Source organism: Mustela erminea, chromosome 11 (genome assembly GCF_009829155.1).
Source record: "Mustela erminea isolate mMusErm1 chromosome 11, mMusErm1.Pri, whole genome shotgun sequence".
Lineage (NCBI taxonomy): Eukaryota > Metazoa > Chordata > Mammalia > Carnivora > Mustelidae > Mustela > Mustela erminea.
Genome location: NC_045624.1, coordinates 29,231,022 through 29,246,207, shown reverse-complemented (window position 1 = coordinate 29,246,207; position 15,186 = coordinate 29,231,022). Strand labels below are relative to the sequence as shown.

General features: G+C 37.6%; 1 protein-coding gene across 4 annotated transcripts in view; it reads left to right on the top strand.

Moving 5' to 3' along the window:
* The window catches only part of CPED1 (cadherin like and PC-esterase domain containing 1), a 265,826-nt gene that overhangs the window by 54,030 nt on the left and 196,610 nt on the right, over positions 1-15,186 (top strand). For all 4 annotated transcript variants that reach the window (XM_032305800.1, XM_032305802.1, XM_032305801.1 and 1 more), the window contains exons 3-4: positions 5,781-5,887; positions 12,065-12,140. In XM_032305800.1, the coding sequence (XP_032161691.1) occupies positions 5,781-5,887; positions 12,065-12,140 (183 nt within the window). The remainder of the gene's footprint in view (positions 1-5,780; positions 5,888-12,064; positions 12,141-15,186) is intronic.

The window sequence follows — 15,186 nt, the reverse complement described above, 5'->3', positions numbered from 1 at the left end:
GGCCTGATTTTCCCAGGCTCCTGTGAGAAAGAGCTAATCCAAGAGACCACACTTCAGTCCTTACCAACTTTTAGCGGGTAGTAGAATGTCTCTGGAGTTGAAATGACCTTACTCAACCTTGTGGGAGAGCATGGCGGCTAAACTGGAGATGAAAGCGTGTGTTCAGACATCCTTGTAAGACTAACTGACCAAATATCGATTTGCCTCCTACAGTCATCTTAACAAGACCAAGTTACCTAATGACCAACTCTAATTCATTTGAAAGCTAAAGGGTGAATGAGCAGCTCTTGCAAACCAACTCACAGTTTTCACACCAGGCCCTGGACTGTTGGCCTCGTGGAGGCAGAACCAGGCCAGGCCACATGGCAGAAACAGGAGAAAATGTGGGAAGCTGTACTCAGCTCTCGTCAGTGGCTGCCCTCCACCTTGTAGGAAATGGGCCCCGTAGGACCACAGCCTTCAGGTTTTCAAATGAAGACAGAAATCTGGATTTTCAGTTGAATTGTGCTGACATCCACATTTTGGCAAATACTTAAAATTAAAAACAAAAACAAAAATAGTAATCATGCAGGCCACAAGCACCCTACATGCAGGCTGGACCGTCCCTACGTGCCCTTGGTCTGCATCTCTGCTGTACCCCCGGGACATTTGCTTACTAACTGCTCCTGCTTTCAGCTAGTTGAGCACAGCCCCAAAGCCCCCACAATATTTACCAATTTGTAATTTTGCTAAGGCACACATTTGTTTCCCAAACGCTCCAATGTTGACTTCTGAATGTGATTTTTCTCAGCTAGTGAATGTGCTTTTTTCTCTGCTGGTTTTCTAACTACAGTGTGGCTTTGGGGGTTTTTAAAACCAAGTTTGAATACATGGTGCCTCTCACAAAAAAAATAAAGCTTTTTCTTTAAAAAGGGGCTGTGGGCCTCAGGGGAGGGAGTTAACTTTTAAGGTTGGAGATGGAAGTGAAAAGGTCTACTCAAGATTTTTTGTTTTTGTTTTTGGTAGTTATTAAAGTTTATTTTTGTCATTATTACTAAGACTGAAATAATACATTGAAACATTCATCAGATTATAAGCTTGAAGGTATTGATCTAACATAAATTTCCATTAAACTGACTATTTAAGCAGGAAGCAGATTTAGAAATTTGTGGTAGGACTCAGTGAGGGTAACAATAGGAATTTTGAGTGATGACAATCAGTACTTTTCAGACTGTGGTGGCAAGAATTTGACAAGAAGTATCTGAAGAGATTACTTGAAACTTTGGGCTATACTCTACTTTCATTTTAAGGTTAAATGTATGTGCTATAAAGTGTTTTTGAAATATTAATTTTAAATTTAAAATATTTGTTAAATAGTTTTGAGAGGTAAGGGGTCACCCTTATAAATGTCAAGAAACTGCATGGCACTTTATTAGTTATCCTAAATTGTTTTGAATGTTCATTTAGAGATGGTTCAGGGCAGTGACCGTACTTTTCCTTTTTTTGTTGTTTTTTGCTATTTACACTCATAATTCCAGTACAATGTCCTGCTCGTAGGAGATTCTTTACAAATTAAATGTTTTGAATTATTTAAACATGTTTTCCAGTTTTAAACATTTATGGCTTGAATATATATATTGTCATCAAATTGAGAAATTGTGTGTACGCCTTGGGTAGTGAAGGAGGGTGTGTGTCAGACGTGGAGGAATATAAAACCTACTGGGTTTTTAATGTCCAAACAGTACAGTTCATGATTTGAAATCCTCTCGTTGCATAGCCTTGTCTTCTCAACATATTGGGTTGAGTATATTATGTCAGGAGGTTTCTTCTAGAGTTTTAGTGTTTTAGTTTAGTGTTTCTTCGGCTAGAAATAATATTGAATGAATATTTTCTCTTTGTTTTCCCTTTTAAGTCCATATCAAAAGGTTTTGGCTGAAAGTGCCAGGTGCACGTTTTCAATCTCGTAGTGGGATCATCATGGAGTGTTTTTTTGGCTCTAGGAATCCATTTGGAGTTTCCTTCAAAGTGAGGATGCAGGGAACGGCATAGATCTTCCAATCCAGAGGCCGATGGCTATTACATAGAGAGATTTCTCCCACCCCTCAATCATGTGCATCTTTTCTCTATGTCCCTGTGAACTATTGTGCTATATTCCAGCATCTTGAGATAAATCGAGCAAATGGAGAAGCTCTAGGACGAGGGCTCACATGTTAACTTGAGTTCAGTGGTCTGGATCCCTTTGTTTGGTGGAGAGGCTTCTCTTCTAGAAACAGAACAATTATAGAGGAACCAGTGGCCCAGAGAGCATAGAGCTTGTCAAAAGGTAAAGGACTTGATTAGTGCAGAGTGAAATGTCATTCCCGACGGTCATAGGTCCCTCTTCCTTATCAATCTTTTTTTTTTTTTTCTATAAAGCCCTTCTTTGAAAGCATTATGTGTTCAAGTGAGACATTCTTCTGTGAAATTTTTAAAAGACATGATTTGGTTATTTTCTAGCTTTTTAGAAACCACGGATACCTAATGCAACAGATGACTTGTGAGTTCCGGCATAAAGAGCTACCGAAGGAACATTATCTCAGGACTGATCAACAGATCAGACCATGTGTACAGAAATTGCTTAATTTTTTAAAAGTGAATTTCTACCTCAAATGTGAAAGTTCCCCCAAGTAATATCAATCCTTTTATGCATTATTTAGTGTTCTTCTTTTGGTTATTTTTTAGTTACCTATTTCTATATTGTCTCTAAAGTAACATGTTTAACACCATATCATGGGCTAGTTATTCATTCATTTAACAATTTTTTAAAAGATTTTATTTATTTATTTGACAGAACGTGCATGCATGAACACCTGGGTAGAAGGTGGGTAGGGACAGGCAGATGGAGAGAGAAAAGTGGACTCCCTGCTGAGCAGGGATACCTGATGCTGATCCCAGGACCCTGAGATCATGACCTAAGCCGAAGGCAGATGCTTAACCAACTGAGCCATCCAGTTCCCCCTCATTTTAAAAATGTGTTTAAAGCACCAATTATGTGTAAGACGTGTTGATAAAAACATATAAATAAATCAAAGAGAGTAAGGGAAAATAAACTTATAACATACAAATGTTATTTTCCGAATGTTCAAGTACTAGGCAAGAATGTACTCTTCTGAGATTATTTTGGCAAGTTACTAGGATTTATTGGCAAAGAGCTTTGTCCTTGGTAGATAGCTGAAATATGATTTACTTTGGTCCATGTCATACTCTGTATTTTGAGCTTAACTCTGCTATCTATAACTAGACCATGAATTCCTTTTAGATAAAACCTGTTGTTTTATTTTTTATTTTTCACTGAATTTTATTTTCTGCTGACCACAACTTAGTCTTTGTAAGAAATCTTATAAAAGTGTATTTTTTTAAGATTTGTGAAAAGTGATAGTGATACCAAAGCCTAGAACAAAATATTTGGTGTTTTGACTTTTCATTATTTGATTTTGCAATCACCCCCATCTTAAAAGACTTTCTAATCATCCTTCTTCCCAATCTCTAAATAAGACTACATAAATTTATAAAATATGTGACTTAAAACATTTAATTTTTAGTCTTTTATAGGAGTTTTAAGACTTGCTTTATGTAAGTGAATTTTCCCTGATATGATACTAAATATAAAAATATAAAAATGTAAACTGCTAGAACTTATACAGGAATTCAGTAAAGTGTCAGGATATAAAATCAATGCACAGAAATCAGTTGCATTTCTCTACACCAACAGCAAGACAGAAGAAAGAGAAATTAAGGAGTCCATCCCATTTACAATTGCACCCAAAACCATAAGATACCTAGGAATAAACCTAACCAAAGAGACACAGAATCTATACTCAGAAAACTATAAAGTACTCATGAAAGAAATTGAGGAAGACACAAAGAAATGGAAAAATGTTCCATGCTCCTGGATTGGAAGAATAAATATTGTGAAAATGTCTATGCTACCTAAAGCAATCTACACATTCAATGCAATTCCTATCAAAGTACCATCCATCTTTTTCAAAGAAATGGAACAAATAATGCTAAAATTTATATGGAACCAGAAAAGACCTCGAATAGCCAAAGGGATATTGAAAAAGAAAGCCAACGTTGGTGGCATCACAATTCCGGACTTCCAGCTCTATTACAAAGCTGTCGTCATCAAGACAGCATGGTACTGGCACAAAAACAGACACATAGATCAATGGAACAGAATAGAGAGCCCAGAAATAGACCCTCAACTCTATGGTCAACTAATCTTCGACAAAGCAGGAAAGAATGTCCAATGGAAAAAAGACAGCCTCTTCAATAAATGGTGCTGGGAAAATTGGACAGCCACATGCAGAAAAATGAAATTGGACCATTTCCTTACACCACACACAAAAATAGACTCAAAATGGATGAAGGACTTCAATGTGCTAAAGGAATCCATCAAAATCCTTGAGAAGAACACAGGCAGCAACCTCTTTGACCTCTGCCGCAGCAACATCTTCCTAGGAACAACGCAAAAGGCAAGGGAAGCAAGGGCAAAAATGAACTATTGGGATTTCATCAAGATCAAAAGCTTTTGCACAGCAAAGGAAACAGTTAACAAAATCAAAAGACAACTGACAGAATGGGAGAAGATATTTGCAAACGACATATCAGATAAAGGACTAGTGTCCAGAATCTATAAAGAACTTAGCAAACTCAACACCCAAAGAACAAATAATCCAATCAAGAAATGGGCAGAGGACATGAACAGACATTTCTGCAAAGAAGACATCCAGATGGCCAACAGACACATGAAAAAGTGCTCCATATCACTCGGCATCAGGGAAATACAAATCAAAACCACAATGAGATATCACCTCACACCAGTCAGAATGGCTAAAATCATCAAGTCAGGAAATGACAGATGCTGGCGAGGATGCGGAGAAAGGGGAACCCTCCTACACTGTTGGTGGGAATGCAAGCTGGTGCAGCCACTCTGGAAAACAGCATGGAGGTTCCTCAAAATGTTGAAAATAGAACTGCCCTATGACCCAGCAATTGCACTATTGGGTATTTACCCTAAGGATACAAACGTAGTGATCCAAAGGGGCACATGCACCCGAATGTTTATAGCAGCAATGTCCACAATAGCCAAACTATGGAAAGAACCTAGATGTCCATCAACAGATGAATGGATCAAGAAGATGTGGTATATATACACAATGGAATACTATGCAGCCATCAAAAGAAATGAAATCTTGCCATTTGTGACAACATGGATGGAACTAGAGCGTATCATGCTTAGCGAAATAAGTCAAGCAGAGAAAGACAACTATCATATGATTTCCCTGATATGAGGAAGTGGTGATGCAACATGGGGGCTTAAGTGGGTAGGAGAAGAATCAATGAAACAAGATGGGATTGGGAGGGAGACAAACCATAAGTGACTCTTAATCTCACAAAACAAACTGAGGGTTGCTGGGGGGAGGGGGTTTGGGAGAAGGGGGTGGGATTATGGACATTGGGGAGGGTATGTGCTTTGGTGAGTGCTGTGAAGTGTGTAAACCTGGTGATTCACAGACCTGTACCCCTGGGGATAAAAAATATATGTTTATAAAAAATAAAAAATTAATTAAAAAAATATATAAAAATGTTTCTAAATTAGAAAAGTTGAAAATTTCAATTACTTCAAATATCAACTTTTAAATAGATTCAGAATCATTTTTCTTGTGTTTTCGGATTTAAATAATATTCTTAAATCTAAAAATGGTGTCTTCAAAAATCTGATAAAAATTATTTGTTTTTCAATATTCTTCTGCTGTTAGGTGATTTGGGCGCATGGGATCTGCTCATTTGCCTGTCTTCTAGGAAAGCTGGTGGAAAACCTTGCATATCCCAAGAAGACGTATGCCATTTGGGTTTACATCAAAAGGTAAATATTCTTTTCAAAATGTTTGCAGATTTTAACAGCCCTTTGGATATTAACACCAGCATCTCTTGGTCCATAGTATTTTTCAAATGTGAGAAAAGCATCAAAAGTAGTAATTGTTTCTCAGTAGTGAAATAGTATTGTAGTAGCTACCCTGACTATTTGATATTTCTGCAATCGACAATCTTGATATCTTCTTCCTCCTTATAAATCTTGACTCTTGTGGCCTTTGGGCAGAGTACTTGATTTTTTTTTTCCTTCTTATAAATCGTTGGCCTTTCCTTCTCTGTTTTCATAGCCTCCTTTCCTCTGCTCATACTTTACATGCTTGTGCTCCTCAACACCATTCCCAAGGTGGTTGATAATTCCCACAAGTAACATCTAAAATTCAAGCATTTTCCCAGGCTTCAGGCTCATATGAATAACTGCCTGTTAAACCTCACTTTCATATCACGCAGGCACCTCAGACTCAACACGAGGAAAATGAGCTCCTATGCTCCGTGGGACATCATTCCTACTCTTTCATTCAGTGGCTCAGCAAGACTACTGTTCTATTGGTCATCAGTGTCCTGTCACTTCCTAAGGCAGAAATCTGGCCTTCCCCTTTGATCCCTTCTTCTCCTTTGTCCTCTGCATTCTGTCAATTACCAGGACTAAGGAATTCAACTCCTAAATACTTCTCAAGTCTCTTATTTCTCAAATATCCATATTCACTACTTTTATTCTGACCAGGTTTATTGTAAAATCCTAACTGCTTTTTTCTGAAGCAAATATGTCTTGCTCCTGAAATCCATCCTGCCTACAGTTATCAGGATGAAAAATAAAATGCTGAATGAACCTGGTTCTTCCTGCCCTTCAGTCTTGAATGGCTTCACATCAACTATAGGATAAAGTCTACAGTCTTCCCTGTGAGTATTTGTCAACCTCCAAGCAGGAGACAAATGCTATACTTGAAAGGATTCAACTAAAGAGAAACTAATGAAGGAGCTATTTACTGAGGTTTTGATAAAAGAAGAGAAACAAGATTAGAGAGAATCTAATAAAAAAAAAAAAAAAGATAAGGGGAAAAAAATGATTAGAGGCCCCAGGGACCAGAGTACTTGTAAGATACTTGTATTACCCTCCGTCTAAAGAAGAGTACCTAGAAGGGGTGGTTAGCAAAACCTAATGAGAGCTGGGACCAAGAAAGAGGGATCACCGGAAAGGAACTAGGAAATAGGGGAATACAGCCAGTTCCAAATCATAGCCCTGCAAAGAAGCAGCCGGGGAGATAAGAACTCTCTCCACTTCTCTCGTCAATCTCTTGCCAAGGCCTCCTATCAGTGCTACACGTCATTCTAAGTGCTCACATGTTTATGTCCATTCTTTACATATGGAGAGATCAAAGCACAGAAAAATTAGAAGACTTGCCTACGCCCTCATAGCTAATGAATAAAGCAACCAGAAAATTCAAACTTGGGCAGTTTGACTTTGAATTTTGTTTTCATGGCCACATCACCATGCAATTAAAAAATATATATATTTAGGACTGCATTTACAGCCTTTGCTAATGAATACTCTTATTAAAGAATTCAAACGTTCTAAATGATACATATTAGATACCTGTCACTTTAGAACATGAATAATTTGAATCTTTATGAACCATGACTTATTTATGTCAACATAAATATTTCAGAACAGAAGCTGCTTCAGGCTCGTTGGGGATTCTTAGACGAACAAAGGAAGAGCCCCTGCTCAAATTAGGATTATTCATCACATCAGAGCTTTGGAATTTAAGAGTTTAATGAAGGCGATCAGAAGATCTGTTATGAAAAACAAGTGGCTCAGAGTCGCTAATTAGTCAGAAGGAGAGGAACATGATTTTAAAACTCTGTGGGTCCCCATGATGCTGAAAGTGAAGTGAGGTCCACTATTTGGGGTAACACTAAGTTTAGTAACTGGGGCTGTATTTCACCTTTAACAGAAAGGTTCTAATGTTTCAAGAACAGAGGGATTCATTCCTAGCTCTAAATGTTTGTAGGATTAGCAGTCCCTAAACCCAGGATGCTGTTTTTAGTCCTTGGAGCACTGAGAACTACTGAAATGTCTCTTAGGATAAAGCATTTGAGCCCAATTTCAGGTGAATCTGATGGAACGATAATTGCATGAGAGAGACAAGGAGATAACGACCCTTCTTGTCATTCGTTCTCTTCCTTGGGGATGATACTGAACAGCTTTTGGAGAACATCTGAATTTTGATAAAATAATCGATAGAACTGTGTACCAATCTAATGAAGACGAGGAGCAGCCCCTTAAGATACAGTGTGAAATATGTGTCACTCCCAGGATTCTTGAGGGAGGCTTCCCAGTTCCACCCCCACCCCGCAGTGCTTTCTTAAACTTTACAAATAGTCCATATTCAAATGTCTAGTCTCCTTTACGAGCTCAGGGTATTACTGTAGTTTCAGTTTTCGTTTATAAGCACTTTCTCAATGTTGGTAACTGATAGGCTGTTGTTTTTATGAATGAGCTATGTCTCCAAATAAGAATCATTTTTTACTTTTGCTTCTGATCATCTGTAACAGGAACAATTTAAATGTAGATTACTCACAGATTAGGATTGTGGAAGGTATGTGGGGATTGAAATCTTTCTACATGTACATTTCCTTTCTCTCAGTTTGATCTCAGAAATATCCCAGAGCTCAAATATCATTATCATTTTTCTTTTTCTTTCTTTTTTTTTTTTTAAAGATCTTATTATTTATTTGACAGAGAGAGAGAAATCACAAGAGAGGCAGGCAGAGAAAGGAGGAAGAAGGCTCCCCGCGGAGCAGAGAGCCCAACATGGGGCTCGATCCCAGGACCCTGGGATCATGCCCTGAGCTGAAGGCAGAGGCTTTAACCCACTGAGCCACCCAGGCGCCCCATCATTATCATTTTTCTTACACATTCTGATCCTGCAAAGATATGAAAGGTTCTATGCCAAGAAGAACAGCAGCTTATATGAAACATACACATACATAGATGTGTATGGAAAGCATTCAAGCCCAACACAAAAGCCTTATATATTGAAAATAATTATTTGGGTGATAATGATGTGTCAGTGTAGATTCCTTAAGTGTAACAAAGGTACACTCTGGTGGGTGGTTGTTTATAGAGGAGGCTGTGCATGTGTAGAGGCAGTGGGTAGATGGTTAATCTCTGTACCTTTTGCTGGATTTTGCTGTGAACCTTAAAGCTACCTGAAAGTAATAAAGCCTATTAAAAAATAATGTTAATGTTGCAATGTTGAGCTGGAGAAGCTTGTTGTATAAAAGTCAGCTATCCAAGTTAAAACCTCTTTGATGTTCCTTTCAGTAATGATGCAAATCTTATATATTTTATGATGTGCATAAACATAAAAGTAAAAAAAACAAGCACAAGGCTATAGAAGAGCATTATTGGGTTTAACGGTGGAAATACATGGAAAATACATGTAATATTGTTGATTTGCTTATAGCCAGATGACCCATAGCCCTTGAATATATTTCTTTGTGCCAAGTTATTCGGTTTAGCTGCTTAGTTTCGTGCTCTGTTACATAGTAGAATGGAAATGTTATTTCTGGTGTCACGTGTCACCTTGGGTTATATCATCTGTCAAGATTCTGTGAATTCCAAAGATGTGCTTTGGAGGAAGGAACACGGGAAAGAGGTCATTGAGTGGGAGATGGAAACATGAAAGGCAGAAGCCTGGGGGCAGTTGCTTTCCTTGGCTTGGTTCTGCTTGCTTTTTTCTTTTCTTTCTTCTTTTTTTTTTTTTTAAGATTTTATTTATTTATTTGACAGACAGATCACAAGTAGGCAGAGAGGCAGCAGAGAGGGTAGGGGAAGCAGGCTCCCTGCTGAACAGAGTGCCCTATGGAGGGCTCGATCCCAGGACCCTGGGATCATGACCTGAACCGAAGGCAGAGACTTAACCCACTGAGCCACACAGGCTCCCCTTGGCTCTGCTTTCTTGAAGCAAATACTTTGTTGATCCTGAGTCAGTTTATTCTTCTACCTCAGGTCTCATACAGAAAGCCGCCTCTTTGATGAGACACAGCGACTACACTTCTGTCTGAAATCTGTGCAAGCTGTGCTGTCTTTGCACAAAGTCTTCTGTCCCATTAGTTCAGTTATGGGCATCCCTTTGACCGGGACTCTTACTCCTTCCGGTTTGTGTAGGATGAGACAGCACATCACAGATGCTCTTAGCATCTGCTGTAGCAGCACCTTTGCCCTGAGCTCTACAGAAAGAGGGAGAAAGTCTTCCACTGGACCCTATCAAACACATAGCCTTTAGTGATACTTACCTAATATGCTACTTTTCTTTCTGGGTCCTTCTATGAACGTTTCTGTGTAGTCATTAGCAACTGATTTGGCTGATGTGGGGGGAAATTGTTCAGGTTTATTGACTTTTAAAGTTTTTGCGTATGTAATTTAGAAAGGTTCTTTGTGTATTATCTTTTAAAAAAGAACAACTTTTATTGTACTTTCTCCATATTTTTGCAGCATTCTCTCTCTTTCTTCTAGCCTTTCTTAGGAAGTCTGAATGGTAAACTTAAGTATTTTCTGAAAGCTATTCTTTGTTTTCTACTTTTAGTCTCTGAACTTTCTCATTTTTGAATTTGAGAAATGTAGACTTCCCTAACATCTACAGTGTTCCGTACTTATAACCTCTGCACTCCCAGTGCAGGAAGAATCTAAGGGACCCTGGTATCTTTGGAGACTCTCAAACGTGGGTAGTTAACAAGGTTGCTCACACAGATTCACAGGAACAGGTTCAGCGGAAGCCCCGGCTTCATTCATACACAGCGTGGGCTGAAGTTTGCTGTTTGCTGACTAAATGAATAGAGTTAACAAGATGGCAAGGGTTATCAAATGTTTAATCATTGCACTGTTTCAGAGCACTCTAAAGTGAATCATTTTGAAAAAACTGTGACTGATGATTGAATTACCAAATTGATCAAAACCTTAGTGAGGCAGCGGAATTTGGAGACCAAAAGCTGTAAGAGACAAAACAAAGTGATGTGTTCAAGTACGATTCTGTTACATGTCGTAAGTGGACCTAAAACCAGTGTTTCTGGTTCTCTCTTTTCAACTGCAGTTGGGCTCTTTTTTTTATTATTATTTTTAAAGATTTTATTAATTTATTTATTTGAGAGAGAGAGAGAATGAGAGAGCATGAGCTGCGATGGGGGGGGGTGGGGGGGTGGAGGCCCAGACAGGGCCAGAGAGAGAAGCAGACTCCCTGCTGCTGATCATGACCTGGGTCAAAGGCAGTTGTTTAACCAACTGAACCACCCAGGCCCCACTGAGCTCATTTTAAATAGCCTCGTGAGGAGGACACAGTGGAGAAACTACCATAGTTGGTAAGTTTAGAGGGAGTTAATTTGAAAGTAATCAATAATTTCTCAGAAGTGAATCTGATTTTCAAGCTAAATCACCTTGATCTCTTTCTGTTAGTTTTAACAAGGCTTTGGGACATTCTTTTGGGAATTTGGTTGATAATAGCTAGATAATCAGTCTGTAAATTCAGAAATGAAGAAGAAAATTTAGCTTTGGTGGCTTTTCTTTATAAGGTAAAATATATATTTGAATTTATGATAATGTCTGTGAAGCTTTCTGAGAACAAATTTTTGTTAGAAGACAGTTTCACAGTGACTGGGCTTTATAGCCAGAAGCAATAAAAGCCCTTCAATGTGAAGTAAAGTCTATATATTAAAGTTTGAAACACGCATAGCACCGAATTTCCACTAAATGTCTGTGATTCAAATCACTGAGGACCTTTGGAACTTCAGAGTTTCATTTGTTTTGGGGTATGTTTAGTGCTATTTTCTGCCAAAGCGTAATTGGCAACTGTCAAGTTATTTGTGTTACTGTATTTGCCGTAAGGACAGAAGTATTTTCTGTTACTTTTAGCGCATATCATGGCTGTGAAATATACCAAGGTTTTCAGAAGTATTCCAAATATTTTAAAATTTTCTGGGGGCAAGTTTTTGTTTTATATTATCAAATAAACCACTTTATTATTCTGGATTTGAATGTGGACTTGCAGCGATTTGAAGGGAGGGTGTAGAAAGGTAGAGGAGAGTCCACAACCCTACCCTGTGGGTTTTTGCATTTTCTTTGCTTTAGCATTTATGAATGCCCAACTCACTAGAATCTTTTCATTCCTTTCAGGTAAACATATTACCAGATATACAGCATCAGCTTTGCAGAAAAGAAGGATTATGTCAAATAATTAGAAGATTTCCAGGTAATCTCTAGTTTGCGTCCTTATGCATAAACATGTGAGATATGTAGGCTCCTTCAGCAGATACTGAATAATGAGATCTTAGATTCTCATATTTAGCTCCTTTGTCTATCATTCCACTATCACAAATCTTCCAGAATCCACAAGGTTCTGCCCATGGGGAGATCCTGATAAAAAGGAATACAAACGTTAATTTTGATATTCTTTCTTTTAGTTTTGCCTTCTAACTTTCTAGGTGAAAATTCCTTTCTTCCCCTGTGTTTGTCTTGAAAATAATTGCTGTTTTATTTTAAAAGCAATTATTGTAATCATTGAAATAATTCTTAATTATATAAAGCAAGGTTTTAAAAATGATTTCATCATGATTAAGTAATTCTTATCTTAGGAAATTTGCTTCTGCCTTTTGAAATTCCCTCAATTCGTGTGTTTCCCACAGGATACAGAATGAGTAAATTCCATGTCTTGACAACATTAGAAATTTGGGACAAAATTACCATCTCATTTTTTCATAGGTTCCCAAGGTGGGGGAAAATAAAGTATCAGATGGCCTGTGAGTCTTCATAGATCAAATTATAGCTTACTTGAAAACCCATGTTGAAAGGGTTCCTCAAATTTCTTGTTTAAAATCCACTTAATGTTAAACAGCTTATGCCCCTAGAAAGTATTTCAGTATATAATTACAGTTTAGATCTGCAGAGCTTCAATTCTATTTTTAAAAATTTAATTTGTGTCCTAGTGGGATCAGAAACCTCATATCCCATGGGGTTTTCTGTGGAGTTTCTGCTTCCACACAAAACATACAGCACATTGGTATATCCCGTCGTAAAGACTACAGTCTTCTACTATCATTTCTCAAGGATTAAAATAAAGTGAAAATGAATCAACAACTCAACTTTAAATTTAAGGTAGTCATCTAAAAATACAAAATATTTGTTTTTATAAAAAAACCTTGTTTTTATAGTTATTGTTTTTCTATGGCAATTGTAACTGACTCCATAATCTCTAAGTTTTGTTTCATTTGTTTCTGTAAACTTCCAGCTGGGTAGTTTTTATCATTTTATATAAAAAAAAATGTTTTTGTGAGATGCAAGTAAAATAATTACTTCCATTAATGTATTACTAGTCAGTATCTAGGGATTCTTTATTTTAGGTAATTTGAAGGAAAAACTTTGTTTCCATTTGAACAGAACCTGCATATTTTAAAAGTATGTTTATCTTTGTTGCTACTTACATTTCAAAATGATTGATTTAAAACATTAAGGTTCTGGGGTCTCTGGGTGGCTCAGCCAGTTAAATGTCTGCCATCAGCTCAGGTCCTGATCCCAGGGTCCTGGGATGGAGCCCTGTATTCTGGCTCCCTGCTCAGCGGGAAGCCTGCTTCTCCTTTTCCCACTCCCTCTGCTTGTGCTCTCTCTCTCGCTGTGTCTCTCTTTGTCAAATAAATAAATAAAATCTTAAAAAAAAATCTTTAACTTTGTACTTAGCAGAACATGTAGAATTACAGGAATAAAAGCTTATTTATACCCAGAAATGGGTTACCACTTTTTTTTTTTTTTTTTTTTTTTTATTTATTTGACAGAGAGAAATTACAAGTACACTGAGAGGCAGGCAGAGAGAGAGAGAAGGAAGCAGGCTCCCTGCTGAGCAGAGAGCCCGATGCGGGACTCGATCCCAGGACCCTGAGATCATGACCTGAGCCGAAGGCAGCGGCTTAACCCACTGAGCCACCCAGGCGCCCCTGGGTTACCACTTTAAAAAAAAATTCCCCAAACAACTCTTACATAAGTTCATATTTTATATTTTGCTTCTCTGCCATTAAGAAACTTTTAACTGTCTTCTTTGGCTTTAAATATTATTTTTTCCTTAAGAACAGCTATAGGTTCTAGAACATAATGTAGTCCTTCTCTACTCTGTCTAGTGTTTTTTCTATTTAGCTCTGTCACTAACAGGATAATTTCATGGAATATATAGGCTTTTAAATAAAATTATTTCTCCTATCATGTTATCTAAATATTATCAAAGATAATTTTCTTCTATGTTTACCTTTAGAGGACAGCATATAAGTCCCCAGCATTATTTCTGATAAGCTTTGTATAGAGTATTTTCCTATAGATGTTGCTACAAATATGGACTATGTGATATAAACTCAGTATTCACAATATTAGAAACATTCTATTTGTTGTGACTAATGAATATTGAAATTGAATACAGATTAGATAGCAACATGTTAGTACCTAAATATATGCTACTATTAAAGAGGTAAGATAGTAGAACCAAGCAAACTACTTTATAATTGAGCCATTTTATTTAAAGTCAAAATGGCCTGTGCCAATTTAGGCTGTGTTTCATCTGGAGGTAGACAAGACCCAAATTTTTGAAACCAGAGATTTACCTCTGGTACGTATTAACTCTGTGATTCAGAAGTGGTTGGTTTTTCTGTTTGCTTTTTTAATCATAAAGTGAGGCTAAGGAAACCCATTTCATAAGTTTAATTTTAAAAGCATAGTAGATCGTGTGTGTGTTTGTGGTGTATGTGTGTGTTTGGATTTAAGGAATAAAGCATATTATATATTATACCTAACACATCGGGCTTCAACAATGGTAAACGGATCATCCTAGATTCAAAAAATGAAGCAACAGGTCTCACAGTATTTAATATTTTTTCTCTTCATATGATTGATTATCACTATGATTTTATGTTTCGGGCAAAACCTGTGAAAGATTTGAGATTTCATCTTATTCCCAAGCTCACAAGTCTGCCTGCCAGTTTCCCAGGGCATGGGCAGAAGACATGAGACTCTTGGGTCAGAGACAAACACTCTATTATTTACAGCAACAGCAGTAGGCAGACTACTAGCATTTCTACCGGTTCACTGAATCCCAGTTCCCACAGGGTGACGCGTAGCAGGCGAGGTGACACTTGTATACTTAGTGGTTTGTGTTTCAGTGGAGGAGCTCTGAGCTTAGGGAGTTAGGGTGTTTTATAATGGGCAGTGAGCATGCCTGCCCTTTGCTCCAAAGAGAGACATTATTTTTGTTATACTAGACA